We start from the raw sequence: 16,165 nt of genomic DNA on the forward strand, positions 1-16,165 counted from the left end.
TCGGTAGTTTACCATGAGGTCAGGATCAAGGTTAGGTCTTTTGAGCAGAGGATGAATAACCGCTTTCTTGAATGCTAGGGGAACAGTGCCAGAGGAAAGTGATAAGTTTATAATATTTAGCACTGATGGACCTAATAATACAAAAAGCTCCTTGATAAGTTTCCCAGGAAGTGGGTCAAGTAAACATGTTGTTTGTTTTATCCCACTTACACGCTGTAATAGTTCCTCTAATGTTATTTCATCAAAAAGAGAGAGACTATTTTGTATTGCAGTATCCGTCGTAGATACAGTTGTATCTGTGTTCATAGAACCCAGTTGTAGCTGGGATGCGTTGTCTTTAATCTCCTTTCTAATGAGTTCAATTTTCTTATTAAAGAAATTCATAAAGTCATCTGCCGAGTGGGTGGAGCTATTGGGAGGAGTCCCTTGTTGGGTTAGCGATGCTACTGTACTAAACAAAAATTTAGGGTCGTTTTTGTTGAGGCGGATGAGATTTGAGTAATATTTAGCTTTAGCTAAGGTAAGCATGCGTTTATACGATATTAAACTATCACTCCATGCTTGATGGAAAACCTCAAGCTTGGTCGCGCGCCATTTGCGTTCCAACTTTCTACATGATAATTTATGAGCTCTGGTTTCCTCTGTAAACCATGGGGTGCGCCTTTTAGGGGCCCTTTTTTGTTTTAGCGGTGCTATACTATCAATGGTTTTGCGCAGGGCATTGTCAAAGTTGTTAGTGAGGTTATCAATAGAGCCGACATAATTTGGGAATGGTGCCATTACCGAAGGCAGTAGGTCAGCAAGAGTCATCGTTGTGGCGGCATTAATGTTGCGGCTGCTATAGCAGTTATTATTATTATTAGTTTGTTGACAATGAGTCAGAACTTCGAATTTTATAAGGTAATGATCGGACATTACTTTAGTATACGGGAGTACCATAACTTTGGAGGTGGTGACACCCCTGACCAGCACTAGATCTATCGTATTGCCGTTGCGATGCGTAGGTTCATTTATTATTTGTGTAAGACCACAGCTATCAATTATAGTCTGGAGCGCCACGCACTGAGGGTCCGATGGGGTATTCATATGGATATTAAAGTCCCCCATTATGATTATATTGTCTGCGTGCGTCACTAGATCAGCAACGAACTCTGAGAATTCATTAATAAAGTCCGAGTAGGGCCCTGGGGGGCGGTAGATAACAGCCATATCGAGAGGCAGCGGTGCGACAGACCTCATAGTAAGCACCTCAAACGATTTGTATTTATTATTTAGGTTAGGGGTAAGGTTAAAGTTTTCATTGTATATTAGTGCGACCCCCCCACCCCTTTTAAGGGGACGGGCAATATGCGCATTCGTATAGTTAGGAGGAGATGCCTCATTTAGCGCAAAAAATTCGTCTGGTTTGAGCCAGGTTTCGCTAAGACCAATGACGTTAAGATTGTTGTCTCTAATGACCTCATTAACTTATAACGTTTTGGGAGACAATGATCTTATGTTTAAAAAGCCCATATTATAAGTATTGGGCTGTTTTGACGAGTTTTTGTTTAAATTATCCGTAGTAGAAATATTAATAATGTTGCGTTTATTATACGTAGTGTACTTTAAATAGTTTCGACCATATCTAGGAATTGATACGACGGGAATTTTCAGATTGTTTGCTTGATGCTGCGATCGACTGAACGCATCATGATTTGCCACCTCAGTAGAATGCATATCTACCCCGGACACATTCACAACAGAAAACACATTATGTGAGTTGTGTGTTATTCTAAGAAAATTGCTATGCGTACAGGAATTATCCAGCCTGGTGCTGGCTAGTTCTAGCTTAACTGACTCCTCACCCGGACTAGCAGGCTCTGTAATTGCCTGTGCTTGCTCTATTGTAGTTAGTCAAATGTGACTTTAACAGTAGTCTATATTCTTAGACAAGATGATGGCGCCTTCCTGGTTAGGGTGAAGGCCGTCCCTCATCAGCAAGCCTGGTTTGCCCCAGAAAGAGGGCCAATTATCAATAAACGTTAGTCCCTGTTGTCTACAGAAGCTAGCCAGCCACTTGTTAAGCGAGACTAATCTGCTATATCTCTCATCATTGCCTCTCGCAGGCAGGGGGCCAGAGACAATTACTCGATGCCTGGACATCTTTCTAGCGAGATCACAAGTCCTGGCTATGTTTCTCTTTGTAATCTCTGACTGTCTCATTCTAGTGTCATTGGAGCCAACGTGTACAACTATATTCGCATAACTAGTGGTGCGATTAGCCTGTCGTACGTGTTTACTAGGCCTGTTGCGAGTTAGCTCCCTAAGATTAGCCTCAATGTCAGGTGCTCGGGCCCCCGGGATGCACTTAATTGTGGCTGGTTTGCTAAGCTTTATGTTTCGGGTGATGGAGTCCCCTATGACTAAGGTGTGGTGCCCGGTAGACTGGGGTGTAGGACTAGCTAAAGAGCTAAATCTATTATGCGTCTCAACCGGTACACCGTAGCTTGTAGGCCGCTTAGGACTACTACAGGCTGGGCTAGTTAGCTCGCTACAGCTAACGCTAGCAGATGTGTCTGCAACATCTAAAATTACGAGATTACTCTGCTCTGACTGGCGGACACGGCCCTCTAGCAGAGCCAGCCTCTCCGTGAGTAAGGTGCAAGACGCGCAGGAAGCCATACTCACGGTGTTTTCTGTCACCGAGTGAAGTTCCTGCTGTCTTCCGAGAAGTCGTGGTCACGGTGTGCGGGGATTCGCTTCCTTCCGACCAACGACGGACGCCGCCTTTCTCCGCGCTAGCTTCGTTAGCTTAGCAGCTAGCTGCTAGCTAGCTGCGGGAGGGGTGGTGAGACAGAGATCGGGTGATTTGCAAGTTAAATAGGACGGCGTGGCGTAGTGGAAGAGTGGCCGTGCGCAACCCGAGGGTCCCTGGTTCAATCCCCACCTAGTACCAACCTCGTCATGTCCGTTGTGTCCTGAGCAAGACACTTCACCCTTGCTCCTGGTGGCTGCTGGTTAGCGCCTTGCATGGCAGCTCCCGCCATCAGTGTGTGAATGTGTGTGTGAATGGGTAAATGTGGAAGTAGTGTCAAAGCGCTTTGAGTACCTTGAAGGTAGAAAAGCGCTATACAAGTACAACCCATTTATCATTAATTTATTTACTAAATATGTTGAGAAAGTAATAAAGAAAGCTGCAGAACAATTAAAAGCACACAAATAGAACGATACTTTGCTTTTTCGAAACAGCGAGCAGTCAGCGAGCAGTCACGCACGGTGAACCGGAACCGTTAGTAGACTATAACTGTTAGTAGAAGTACTTGACTATAACTGCTGGTAGAAGTACTTGACTATAACTGCTAGTAGAAGTACTTGACTATAACTGCTGGTAGAAGCACTTGACTATAGCTGCTAGTAGAAGTACTTGACTATAACTGCTAGTAGAAGTACTTGAATATAACTGCTAGTAGAAGTACTTGACTATAACTGCTGTTAGAAGTACTTGACTATCGCTGCTGGTAGAAGTACTTGACTATCGCTGCTGGTAGAAGTACTTGACTATAACTGCTGATAGAAGTACTTGACTATAACTGCTGGTAGAAGTACTTGACTATAACTGCTGGTAGAAGTACTTGATCTACACCAGGGGTATCAAACTCAAATACAGAGAAGGCCAAAATTTAAAACTGAACAAAGCCGCGGGCCAAGGTTGAACAAATTAACCTTTTAATAAGGACCCAAACAAGTTTTGCATTGAATATTGAACAAGCAAGGCTTATATAACATTATAGTGACATGCAAAATCGAGTTTCAAATAATAATAATAATAATTAAAAAAATATCAATGGCATATCAAATACAATTTAAATAAAAATTGAATGCCTCTTTTCTATTTGCAGCCTTCTGAGGTAAATATCAACATTAACTTTTTCCACAGGCTAATAAATTTGAAAATGAAATAATAGAGATGTCCGATAATATCGGCAGGCCGCTATTATCGACCGATAAATGCGTTAAAATGTAATATCGAAAATTATCGGTATCGTTTTTTTTATTATCGGTATCGTTTTTTTTTTGTTTTTTTTTGTTTTTTGGTATTTTTATTAAATCAACATAAAAAACACAAGATACATTTACAATTAGTGCACCAACCCCAAAAAAACCTTCCTCCCCCATTTACACTCATTCACACAAAAGGGTTGTTTCTTTCAGTTATTGATATTCTGGTTCCTACATTATATATCAATATATATCAATACAGTCTGCAAGGGATACAATCCGTAAGCACACATGATTGTGCGTGCTGCTGGTCCACTAATAGTACTAACCTTTAACAGTTAATTTTATTAATTTTCATTAATTACTAGTTTCTATGTAACTGTTTTTATATTGTTTTACTTTCTTTTTTATTCAAGAAAATGTTTTAAATGTATTTATCTTATCTTATTTTACAAAAAATTTTTAAAAGTACCTTATCTTCACCATACCTGGTTGTCCAAATTAGGCATAATAATGTGTTAATTCCACGACTGTATATATCGGTTGATATCGGTATCGGTTGATATCGGTATCGGTAATTAAAGAGTTGGACAATATCGGAATATCAGATTTCAGCAAAAAGCCATTATCGGACATCCCTATAAAATAACAATGAATGAACCAACCATTCAGGACTTTAAACTGCTCAGTTTGCAACACACTGATCTAATCTGATATGCCTAAACCAGATACCTGCCATCTTTTCTTAGATGCTAGTTCATTAATGTCGGGGCTCAGGCTTTGAGCGAAGGCAACCTTCATTATCGAACGAAGCTGTTCATCAGTCATTATATCTCGTAGTGCGCCCGGACCACAGTCTTGGGGGCGTGCCTTAAAGGTGAGCTGTCGTCACGTCCACTTTTCATCCATTCTAACAACATGCCGGCCCAGTCACAAGATTTGTGCGGCTTCTGCATAGACACACACTTGAATGCAACGCATACTTGATCAACAACGATTCAGGTTACACTGAAGGTGCCCATATAAATAACTTTAACACTGTTACAAATATACGCCACACTGTGAATCCACACCAAACAAGAATGACGAACACATTTTGGGAGAACATCCGCACCGTAACACAACATAAACACAACAGAACAAATACCCAGAACCCTTTGCAGCACTAACTCTTCCGGGACGCTACAATATACACCCACGTCCCGGAAGAGTTAGTGCTTCTTAGGATTCTGGGTATTTGTTCTGTTGTGTTTATGTTGTGTTACGGTGCGGATGTTGTCCCGAAATGTGTTTATTTATTCTTGTTAGGTGTGGGTTCACAGTGTGGCGTATATTTCTAACAAAACTTAAAGTTGTTTATACGGGCACCCTCAGTGTAACTTGTATCGCTGTAGATCAAGTATGCGTTGCATTCACTTGTGTGTGTGTTCAGAAGCCGCACATATTATGTGACTGGGCCAGCACACGCTGGACTGGATGAAAAGCGGATGTGACGATTTACGGGAGAGGCACTGAAATCTGTGACTCTCCCGGGAGGGTTGGCAAGTATGAGAATTAGCGGTGAATGCGTTGTTACCGCCGCTGAATATAATCGGCGGGCCAGCTCTAGTGTTAATTTGATATCGCCTCAAGGGCCAAGTGAAATTACCCGTGGGCCAGAGTTTGACACCCATGATCTACAGCATTGTCCTCACTGCCACATGTGTGTCCTCCTGCCAGGTGATGATGAAAGGCACCAAAGAAGAAGACAAGACTCCACCTGCCTGGTTTACTTCCTACATGGAGAAGGTAGAAGAAGAGCACCAGTGGTGTGAACCTGTCTGATGGCTCCTCCCACTTCTCTCTGATGGCTTCTCCCACTTCTCTCCAGTTTAAAGACCAGGTGGTGCGCGAGGCTGTGGAGAAGATCTGCAGAGAGTTCTCTGGACAGTGTTGTATCCACAAGCCTCTGAGTGGAGGAGCTGAGGGAGGAGCATCCACCCAGGTGATACCAGAGGTGTCTTCTTCTACCCTGCCTGGATCGCCGTCCTCCTCCACCCCTCCTTGCTCCTCCTGCAGGGGGCAGACCACAGGTGGAGGCTACCAATGCAGGTAATATCAGACAAAATAACATTTAGGATAAATGATATCAGACACTGTGACTGTCATGACAAAATAAGTCGATTTATTTCAGGATAAATAATATCAGACACTGTGACAGTCATGACAAAATCAATCAATACTTTCAGGATGAATGATATCAAACACTGACTGTCACACTAAAATAAGTCAATACATTCAGGATAAATGATATCAGACACTGTGACAGTCACAACAAAATAAGTCAATACATTCAGGATAAAAGATATCAGACACTGACAGTCACAACAAAAAGAGTCAATACACTCTGGATAAATGATATTAGACACTGACAGTCATGACAAAACAAGTCGATACATTAAGGATAAATGATATCAGACACTGTGACAGTCTTGACAAAATAAGTCGATACATTAAGAATAAATGATACCAGACACTGTGACAGTCACGACAAAATAAGTCGGTACAGTCAGGATAAATGATACCAGACACTGTGACTGTCACAACAAAACAAGTTGATACATTCAGGATAAATGATATCAGACACTGATAGTCATAACACAATAAGTTGATACATTCAGGATAAATTATATCAGACACTGACAGTCATGACAAAATAAGTTGATACATTTAGGATACCGTATTTCCTTGAATTAGCGCCGGGGCGGTAATTAATTTAAAACCTTCTCACTCCGGCGCTTACCAAAGGCATGCGGTAAATTTAGGCATGCGCTAATTATTTTAAACCTCTTCTCACTCCGGCGCTTACCAAAGGCATGCGGTAAATTTAGGCATGCGCTTATTAATTTGAGTGTGATGTAAGGATACCATCATGACATCGCTTAATGCCGCAATAAAATTTAAAGCCCAAGAATCATCCCGGGAGTTCTTTTTGTTTGGGTCTAAAAAGGCAATTAAAATAACATTATTACCGCCTGTTAGCAGGTTTTCTTAGCTCATGATTTGTTTCTGAAATGTTACTCGTACAACTGCATCAAAATTATTCATATTTGACACACGCAGCTATATTAATAAAACTAAATAAAGCGATTTGAAAGACGCAACTCCAACAACAAAAAGTCAGCTCTCCACCACTACAAACTAACACAATATTAATAATAAGAATTGCAATTACCTTAAATCCTACTGAATAGCTCTTTTATCTTCTTCCCTTTTTGCGATTTTAAATTATTGAAATTAGCCTCCTCCATTTTGAAAATGATGCCTTGAAAGGTAAAGTGTCACTCGCGACGTGACGAGTTTGACCCGGCGGTAATTCTAGGCATATGTTAATTATTTTGCGAAACGAGTTTGACCCGGCGGTAATTCTAGGCATGCGCATATTATATACCCGGCGGCAATTCAAGGAAATACGGTAAATGATATCAGACACTGACAGTCACAACACAATATGTCAATACATTCAGGATGAATGATATCAGACACTGTGACAGTCACAACAAAATAAGTCGATCTATTCAGGATAAATGATATCAGACACTGACAGTCATGACAAAATAAGTTGATACATTAAGGATAAATGATATCAGCCACTGTGACAGTCATGACAAAATAAGTCGATACATTTAAAATAAATGATACCAGACACTGTGACAGTCACGATAAAATAAGTTGATACATTCAGGATAAATGATATCAGACACTGTGACTGTCACAACAAAACAAGTTGATACATTCAGGATAAATGAAATTAGACACTGATAGTCATATCAGATACATTCAGGATAAATGATATCAGACACTGACAGTCATGACAAAATAAGTCGCTACATTTAGGATAAATGATATCAGACACTGACAGACACAACACAATATGTCAATACATGCAGGATAAATGATATCAGACATTGTGACAGTCATGACAAAATATTTGATACATTCAGGATAAATGATATCAGACACTGACTGTCACAACAAAATAAGTCGGTCTATTTAGGATAAATGATATGAGGTGGCGACTTGTCCAGGGTGTATCCCGCCTTCCGCCCGAATGCAGCTGAGATAGGCTCCAGCACCCCCCGTGACCCCAAAAGGGACAAGCGGTAGAAAATGGATGGATGGATGGATATCAGACACTGACAGTCATAACAAAATAAATCGATAAATGATATCAGACACTGTGACAGTCATGACAAAATAAGTCCATACATTAAGGATAAATGCTATTGTAGCTGAGATAGGCTCCAGCGACCCCGAAGGGAATAAGCGGTAGAAAATGGATGGATGGTGGAAAAAACCATCCGGGTTTACCCCAACAAGAAACCCTGGATGACCAGCCAGGTCCGCACACTCCTCAGGGCCCGCGACGCAGCCTTCAGGTCAGGGGACAGGGCACAGTACAGTGTTGCTAGAGCCGACCTGAAGAGAGGGATTAAAAAAGCAAAGGCGGACCACAGGAGGTGCATAGAGTCCCATCTGTCCAGCAAAAACTCACGGGAGGTGTGGCGGGGCATTCATGACATCACGAACTTCAGAGGCTGCAATATGACAACTGCGGATCAGAGTGCGACACTGGCAGAGGAGCTTAACTGTTTCTTTGCCCGTTTCGAAACCCCCCAGCGACACTCATCTGCTCCAGCCCTGCCCCCGCCCCCACCGGGCTCCGGCGCCACTCCACTCACTGTACAGGAGCACAGTGTCAGACGAGTGCTCCTGGCTGTGAACCCCAGGAAGGCTACCGGACCAGACGGAGTACCTGGAAAGGTGCTCAGGACGTGCGCCCACCAGCTCGCTCCCCCCCTCACCAGGATCTTCAACCTCTCCCTGGCTCAGGCAGTCATCCCATCCTGCCTGAAGTCATCTACAATAATCCCGGTGCCGAAGAAGTCTCCCATCACCAGCCTGAATGATTACCGACCAGTGGCCCTCACTCCGGTAATCATGAAGTGCTTCGAGCGACTTGTTCTCCAGCACATCAAGGACCATATCCCTCCAGACTTCGACCCCCACCAGTTCGCATACCGGGCGAACAGGTCCACAGAGGACGCCATCGCTGTTGCTCTCCACTCTGCTCTGAACCACCTGGAGCAGCAGCAGAGCTACGTCCGGATGCTCTCTGTGGACTATAGCTCTGCCTTCAATACAATAATCCCGGACAGACTCTGCAATAAACTGGACACTCTTGGCCTCCCCCCTCTCACAAACGCCTGGATAAGGGACTTCCTAACGGACCGACCCCAGAATGTGAGACTTGGCCCGCACCTCTCATCCTCCCGCACGCTGAGTATCGGCTCCCCACAGGGCTGTGTGCTGAGCCCCCTCCTCTACTGCCTTTACACCCATGACTGCAGTCCGGCCCACAGTGACAACCTTACCGTCAAGTTCGCCGACGATACCACAGTGGTCGGGCTCATCTCCAGGGGTGACGAGGCTGCCTACAGAGAGGAGGTCCTGAAGCTGACGGCCTGGTCTTCGGAGAACAACCTCGCTCTCAACACCAGCAAGACCAGAGAGATCATCGTCGACTTCAGGAGGAGCAGCACCGACCCTGCCCCCCTCTACATCAACGGCGAGCGTGTAGAGAGGGTCCACACCTTCAGGTACCTTGGAGTCCACATCTCTAATGACTTCTCCTGGACAGTCAACACCACATCAATCATCAAGAAGGCTCAGCAGCGGCTACACTTCCTTAGAGTCCTCGGGAAGTACAACCTGAAGCCTGACCTGCTGCTGACCTTCTACCGCTCGTCCATCGAGAGCCTGCTGACCTACTGTATTACAGTATGGTACGGCAGCTGCACTGCAGCAGACAGGGAGAGGCTGCAAAGAGTGGTCAAGACGGCTCAGAAGATCATCGGCCGCCCTCTCCCCTCTCTGACGGACATCTACACCTCCCGCTGCCTCAACAGAGCCAGTGCCATCATCAAGGACAGCACCCACCCTGGCTCTGACCTGTTCCACCTGCTGCCCTCTGGGAAGCGCTACAGGTGCATTAAAACCAAAACAAACAGGCTAAAGAACAGCTTCTTCCCCAGGGCCATAACCATCCTGAACGGACTGCCCCATTGTCCCTCATAACTGCCTTCTCTTCGGTGCAATAACCCATTCCACCAACCACCCTGTTTTTGTTTTTGTTTTTTTCATGTATATATTCATTTCACACCATATTCATTGCACTTCTACATTTTTTATATTTTTATATATTTGCACATTGTTTTTCTAGCATGCACACATCGCACTGTATGGAATGGCCTCAATCTCGTTACCTTGGGTAATGACAATAAAGCTGATTCTGATTCTGATTCTGATATTAGACAATGTGACAGTCACAACAAACTAAGTCGATAAATTCAGGATAAATGATATTAGACACTGTGACTGTCTCAACAAAATCAGTCAATATATTCAGGATAAATGATATTAGACACTGTGAAAGTCACCATAAAATAAGTCAATACATTCAGGATAACTGATATCAGACACTGTGACTGTCATGACAAAATATTCGATACACTCAGGATGAATGATATCAGACACTGTGACAGTCATGACATAATAAATCAATACATTCAGGATAAATGATATCAGACACTGACAGTCACGACAAAACAAGTTGATGCATTCAGGATAAATGATATCAGTCACTGATAGTCGTAACAAAATAAGTTGATACATTCAGGATAAATGATATCAGACACTGTGACTGTCATGACAAAATAAGTCGATACATTCAGGATAAATGATATCAGACGCTGTGACAGTCATGACAAAATAAGTAGATACATTAAGGATAAATGATATCAGACACTGATAGTCATGACAAAATAAGTCGATACATTCAGGATAAATGATATCGATACATTCAAGATAAATGATATTAGACACTTTGACAGTCATGACAAAATAAGTCGATACATTCAGGATAAATGATATTAGACACTTTGACAGTCACGACAAAATAAGTCGATACATTCAATCAATCAATAAAGTGTATTTATATAGCCCTAAATCACCAATGAAGAAAATAAGTATTTGAACACCCTGCTATTTTGCAAGTTCTCCCACTTAGAAATCATGGAGGGGTCTGAAATGTTCACGGTAGGTGCATGTCCACTGTATGAGAGATAACCTAAAAAGAAAAATCCATAAATCACAATCTATGATTTTTTAACAATTTATTCGTGTGATACAGCTGAAAATAAGTATTTGAACACCTGTCTATCAGCTAGAATTCTGACCCTCAAAGACCTGTTAGTCCGCCTTTAAAAGTCCTCCTCCACTCCACTGTATTATCCTGAATCAGATGCACCTGTGTGAGGTTGTTAGCTGCATAAAGACACCTGTCCACCCCATACAATCAGTAAGACCCAAACATTCAGCATGGCTAAGAGCAAAGAGCTGTCCAAAGACACCAGAGACCAAATTGTACAACTCCACAAGGATGGAAAGGGAATACGGAGAAATTTCCAAGCAGCTTGGTGAAAAAAGGTCCACTGTTGGAGCAATCATTAGAAAATGGAAGAAGCTAAACATGATGGTCAATCTCAATCGGAGTGGAGCCCCATGCAAGATATCACCTCGTGGGGTCTCAATGATGCTAAGAAAGTTGAGGAATCAACCCAGGACTACACGCCAGGACTTGGTCAATGACCTGAAAAGAACTGGGACCACTGTTTCCATGGTCACTGTTGGTAATATACTAAGACGTCATGGTTTGAAATCATGCATGGCACGGAAGGTTCCCCTGCTTAAACCAGCACATGTTAAGGCCCGTCTTAAGTTTGCCAATGACCATTTGGATGATCCAGAGGAGTCATGGAAGAAAGTTTTGTGGACAGATGAGACCAAAATTTACCTTTTTGGTCATAATTCCACTATGCGTGTTTGGAGGAATGATGCAGACCATCCCAAGAACCCCATCCTTACTGTGAAGCATGGGGGTGGTAGCATCATGCTTTGGGGGTGTTTTTCTGCTCATGGGACAGGACGACTGTACTGTATTGAGGAAAGGATGACTACAGCCACGTATTGTGAGATTTTGGCCAAAAACCTCCTTCCCTCAGTCAGATCATTGAAGATGAGTTGTGGCTGGATCTTCCAACATGACAATGACCCAAAGCACACAGCCAGGAAAACCAAGAAGTGGCTTCGTAAGAACCATATCAAGGTTCTGGAGTGGCCTAGCCAGTCTCCAGACCTAAATCCAATTGAAAATCTTTGGAGGGAGCTGAAAGTCTGTGTTACTCAGCGACAGCCCAGAAACCTGACTGATCTAGAGAAGATCTGTGTGGAGGAGTGGGCAAAAATCCCTCCTGCAGTCTGTGCAAACCTGGTGAAGAACTACAGGAAACGTTTGACCTCTGTAATTGCAAACAAAGGCTACTCTACCAAATATTAATGTTGGTGTTCAAATACTTATTTTCAGCTTTATCACACAAATAAATTGTTAAAAAATCATAGATTGTGATTTCTGGATTTTTTCATTTTAGGTTATCTCTCATACAGTGGACATACACCTACCATGAAAATTTCAGACCCCTCCATGATTTCTAAGTGGGAGAACTTGCAAAATAGCAGGGTGTTCAAATACTTACTTTCTTCACTGTAGCCCTAAATCACAAGTGTTTTAAAGGGCTGCACAAGCCACAACCACATCAGATCCCACATCAGGGCAAGGAAAAAGTCCACCCAATGAGAAACCAGGGAGGGTACCACAGATGTGGGGACCCCCCTGGGTGACCTGTGCAATGGATGTGGAGTGGATCTAGTTAATAGTGTGAGAGTCCAGTCCATAGTAGATCTAGTTAATAGCGTGAGAGTCCAGTCCATAGTGGATCTAGGTCATAGTTGTGAAGCTCCAGTCCATATTTGGACAAGCAGGAGTGGATCTAGTTAATAGTGTGAGAGTCCAGTCCATAGTGGGACCAGCAAGAGTGGAACTAGTTAATAGTGTGAGAGTCCAGTCCATAGTAAGACCAGCAGGAGTGGATCCAGTTAATAGTGTTAAAGTCCAGTCCATAGTGGAACCAGCAGGAGTGGATCTAGTTAATAGTGTGAGAGTCCTGTCCATAGTGGGACCAGCAGGAGTGGATCTAGTTAATAGTGTGAGAGTCCTGTCCATAGTGGGACCAGCAGGAGTGGATCTAGTTAATAGTGTGAGAGTCCAATCCGTAGTGGGACCAGCAGGAGTGTATCTAGTTAATAGTGTGAGAATCCAGTCCGTAGTGGGACCAGCAGGAGTGGATCTAGTTAATAGTGTGAGAGTCCAGTCCATAGTGGGACCAGCAGGAGTGAATCTAGTTAATAGTGTGAGAGTCCAGTCCATAGTGGGACCAGCAGGAGATCATCTTGATTGGAGACAAGTCAGCAGCGCAGAGACGTCCCCAAATGATGCACAGATGAGTGGTCCACCTCGGGTCCTGACTTTGAACAGCTAGAGCATCATCTGTGGTCAGTTAATCTGTAAAGAGAGGGCGCAGAGCAGAAAAGAGACGGCAGATCAACTGGTCTAAAAGGGGGGTCTATTTAAAGGCTAGAGTATACAAATTAGTTTTAAGATGGGACTTTAATGTTTCTACTGAGGTAGCATCTCTAACTGTTACTGCTGGAACATTCCAGAGTACTGGAGCCCCAATAGAAAACACTCTATAGCCCGCAGACTTATTTTGGGCTCTGGGAATCACTAATAAGTTCTTTGAACTTAGATTTCTATCAGCAAGATAGGATGGAACTAGACCCTTTAGTATTTTATACCTAAGTAGCAAAACCTTAAAGTCGCATCTTAAGTGCACAGGAAGACAGTGCAGGTGAGTCGGTATAGGTGTATATATATATATATATATATATATACAGGTAAAAGCCAGTAAATTAGAATATTTTGAAAAACTTGATTTATTTCAGTAATTGCATTCAAAAGGTGTAACTTGTACATTATATTTATTCATTGCACACAGACTGATGCATTCAAATGTTTATTTCATTTAATTTTGATGATTTGAAGTGGCAACAAATGAAAATCCAAAATTCCGTGTGTCACAAAATTAGAATATTGTGTAAGGCTAATACAAAAAAGGGATTTTTAGAAATGTTGGCCAACTGAAAAGTATGAAAATGAAAAATATGAGCATGTACAATACTCAATACTTGGTTGGAGCTCCTTTTGCCTCAATTACTGCGTTAATGCGGCGTGGCATGGAGTCGATGAGTTTCTGGCACTGCTCAGGTGTTATGAGAGCCCAGGTTGCTCTGATAGTGGCCTTCAATTCTTATGCGTTTTTGGGTCTGGCATTCTGCATCTTCCTTTTCACAATACCCCACAGATTTTCTATGGGGCTAAGGTCAGGGGAGTTGGCGGGCCAATTTAGAACAGAAATACCATGGTTCGTAAACCAGGCACGGGTAGATTTTGCGCTGTGTGCAGGCGCCAAGTGCTGTTGGAACTTGAAATCTCCATCTCCATAGAGCAGGTCAGCAGCAGGAAGCATGAAGTGCTCTAAAACTTGCTGGTAGACGGCTGCGTTGACCCTGGATCTCAGGAAACAGAATGGACTGACACCAGCTGGACTGCTGCTGAGTGGTCCAAAGTCATGTTTTCTGACGAAAGCAAATTTTGCATTTCCTTTGGAAATCGAGGTCCCAGAGTCTGGAGGAAGACAGGAGAGGCACAGGATCCACGTTGCCTGAAGTCTAGTGTAAAGTTTCCACCATCAGTGATGGTTTGGGGTGCCATGTCATCTGCTGGTGTCGGTCCACTCTGTTTCCTGAGATCCAGGGTCAACGCAGCCGTCTACCAGCAAGTTTTAGAGCACTTCATGCTTCCTGCTGCTGACCTGCTCTATGGAGATGGAGATTTCAAGTTCCAACAGGACTTGGCGCCTGCACACAGCGCAAAATCTACCCGTGCCTGGTTTACGGACCATGGTATTTCTGTTCTAAATTGGCCCGCCAACTCCCCTGACCTTAGCCCCATAGAAAATCTGTGGGGTATTGTGAAAAGGAAGATGCAGAATGCCAGACCCAAAAACGCAGAAGAGTTGAAGGCCACTATCAGAGCAACCTGGGCTCTCATAACACCTGAGCAGTGCCAGAAACTCATCGACTCCATGCCACGCCTCATTAATGCAGTAATTGAGGCAAAAGGAGCTCCAACCAAGTATTGAGTATTGTACATGCTCATATTTTTCATTTTCATACTTTTCAGTTGGCCAACATTTCTTTTTTTTTTTTTTTTTTTATGTCCTGTCCAGCTTCTCATTCAAATCATATAGTTGATGTAGATGCCCATGTCGGCTGTTCAGATTTACTTTACAAAAGAGAAGTGTAGGATACTTCTCTTGTTGCCTTATTTGTATTTGACTTTATTAAATGTATTTATATTATCATTTAGTGCAGCCGGGCCGGAGCAGGAGGGGATAGAAAGAGAAAAAAAAAGAAGACAGAGGGGGAAATTGTGGGGACAAGAGGGGGATTAGACAGAGAGACAAAAACAACAACAGCAAACAACAACAACAACAACAATAGAGCAACATCAGCAAATATGACATGTACAAATATGATGGTAAAAGTAATAGCAAATAAGCAGTTAGCGAAAAATAAAAAATAATACAGAAATAACAATGAGCATTATTACACTACAAATGGATCAATACAAATACCAATAGAAATAGCGCTATTGATAATGAACAATACCAATAATTTACCTTTATTATCAACAATACAGTTGTTTAAATGCAACAATACATATACATAATGATAACTTGAGATACGAAAGAATGCAGAAAAATGGAGGGGGAGAAAGAGAAGCAACCTACATTAACCTTGTAGATTGTTATAGTCACAATAGGTTAAGCTTTGTCAGTGTGCCATGTGTTACACCCAGTTTACCCTAGGGCAACAACGTTAATATATGTTTGATGAAACGTGATTATGTGCATGAGTGTAAGTATGCATATGTACTTGTATATGTACAGAATGTGTATATGTGTTTGTACAATGAATGTATATGTACAGAATGTGTATATGTGTTTGTACAGTGAATGTATATGTACAGTATGTGTATGTGTATGTTTGTATATTGAATGTGCGTGTGGATGTACGAACATTAGGCCAACATTTCTAAAAATCCCTTTTTTGTATTAGCCTTACACAA

The 16,165-nt window shown here is 42.6% G+C and overlaps 1 protein-coding gene across 3 annotated transcripts in view; it reads left to right on the forward strand.

The window, feature by feature from the left end:
- nbr1b (NBR1 autophagy cargo receptor b) overlaps positions 1 to 16,165 on the forward strand; it is a 125,971-nt gene that overhangs the window by 21,441 nt on the left and 88,365 nt on the right. For all 3 annotated transcript variants that reach the window (XM_061981690.2, XM_061981691.2, XM_061981693.2), the window contains 2 exons: positions 5,698 to 5,766; positions 5,849 to 6,069. In XM_061981690.2, coding sequence (XP_061837674.2) covers positions 5,698 to 5,766; positions 5,849 to 6,069 — 290 coding nt within the window. The remainder of the gene's footprint in view (positions 1 to 5,697; positions 5,767 to 5,848; positions 6,070 to 16,165) is intronic.

This window comes from Nerophis lumbriciformis, linkage group LG24 (genome assembly GCF_033978685.3).
Source record: "Nerophis lumbriciformis linkage group LG24, RoL_Nlum_v2.1, whole genome shotgun sequence".
Lineage (NCBI taxonomy): Eukaryota > Metazoa > Chordata > Actinopteri > Syngnathiformes > Syngnathidae > Nerophis > Nerophis lumbriciformis.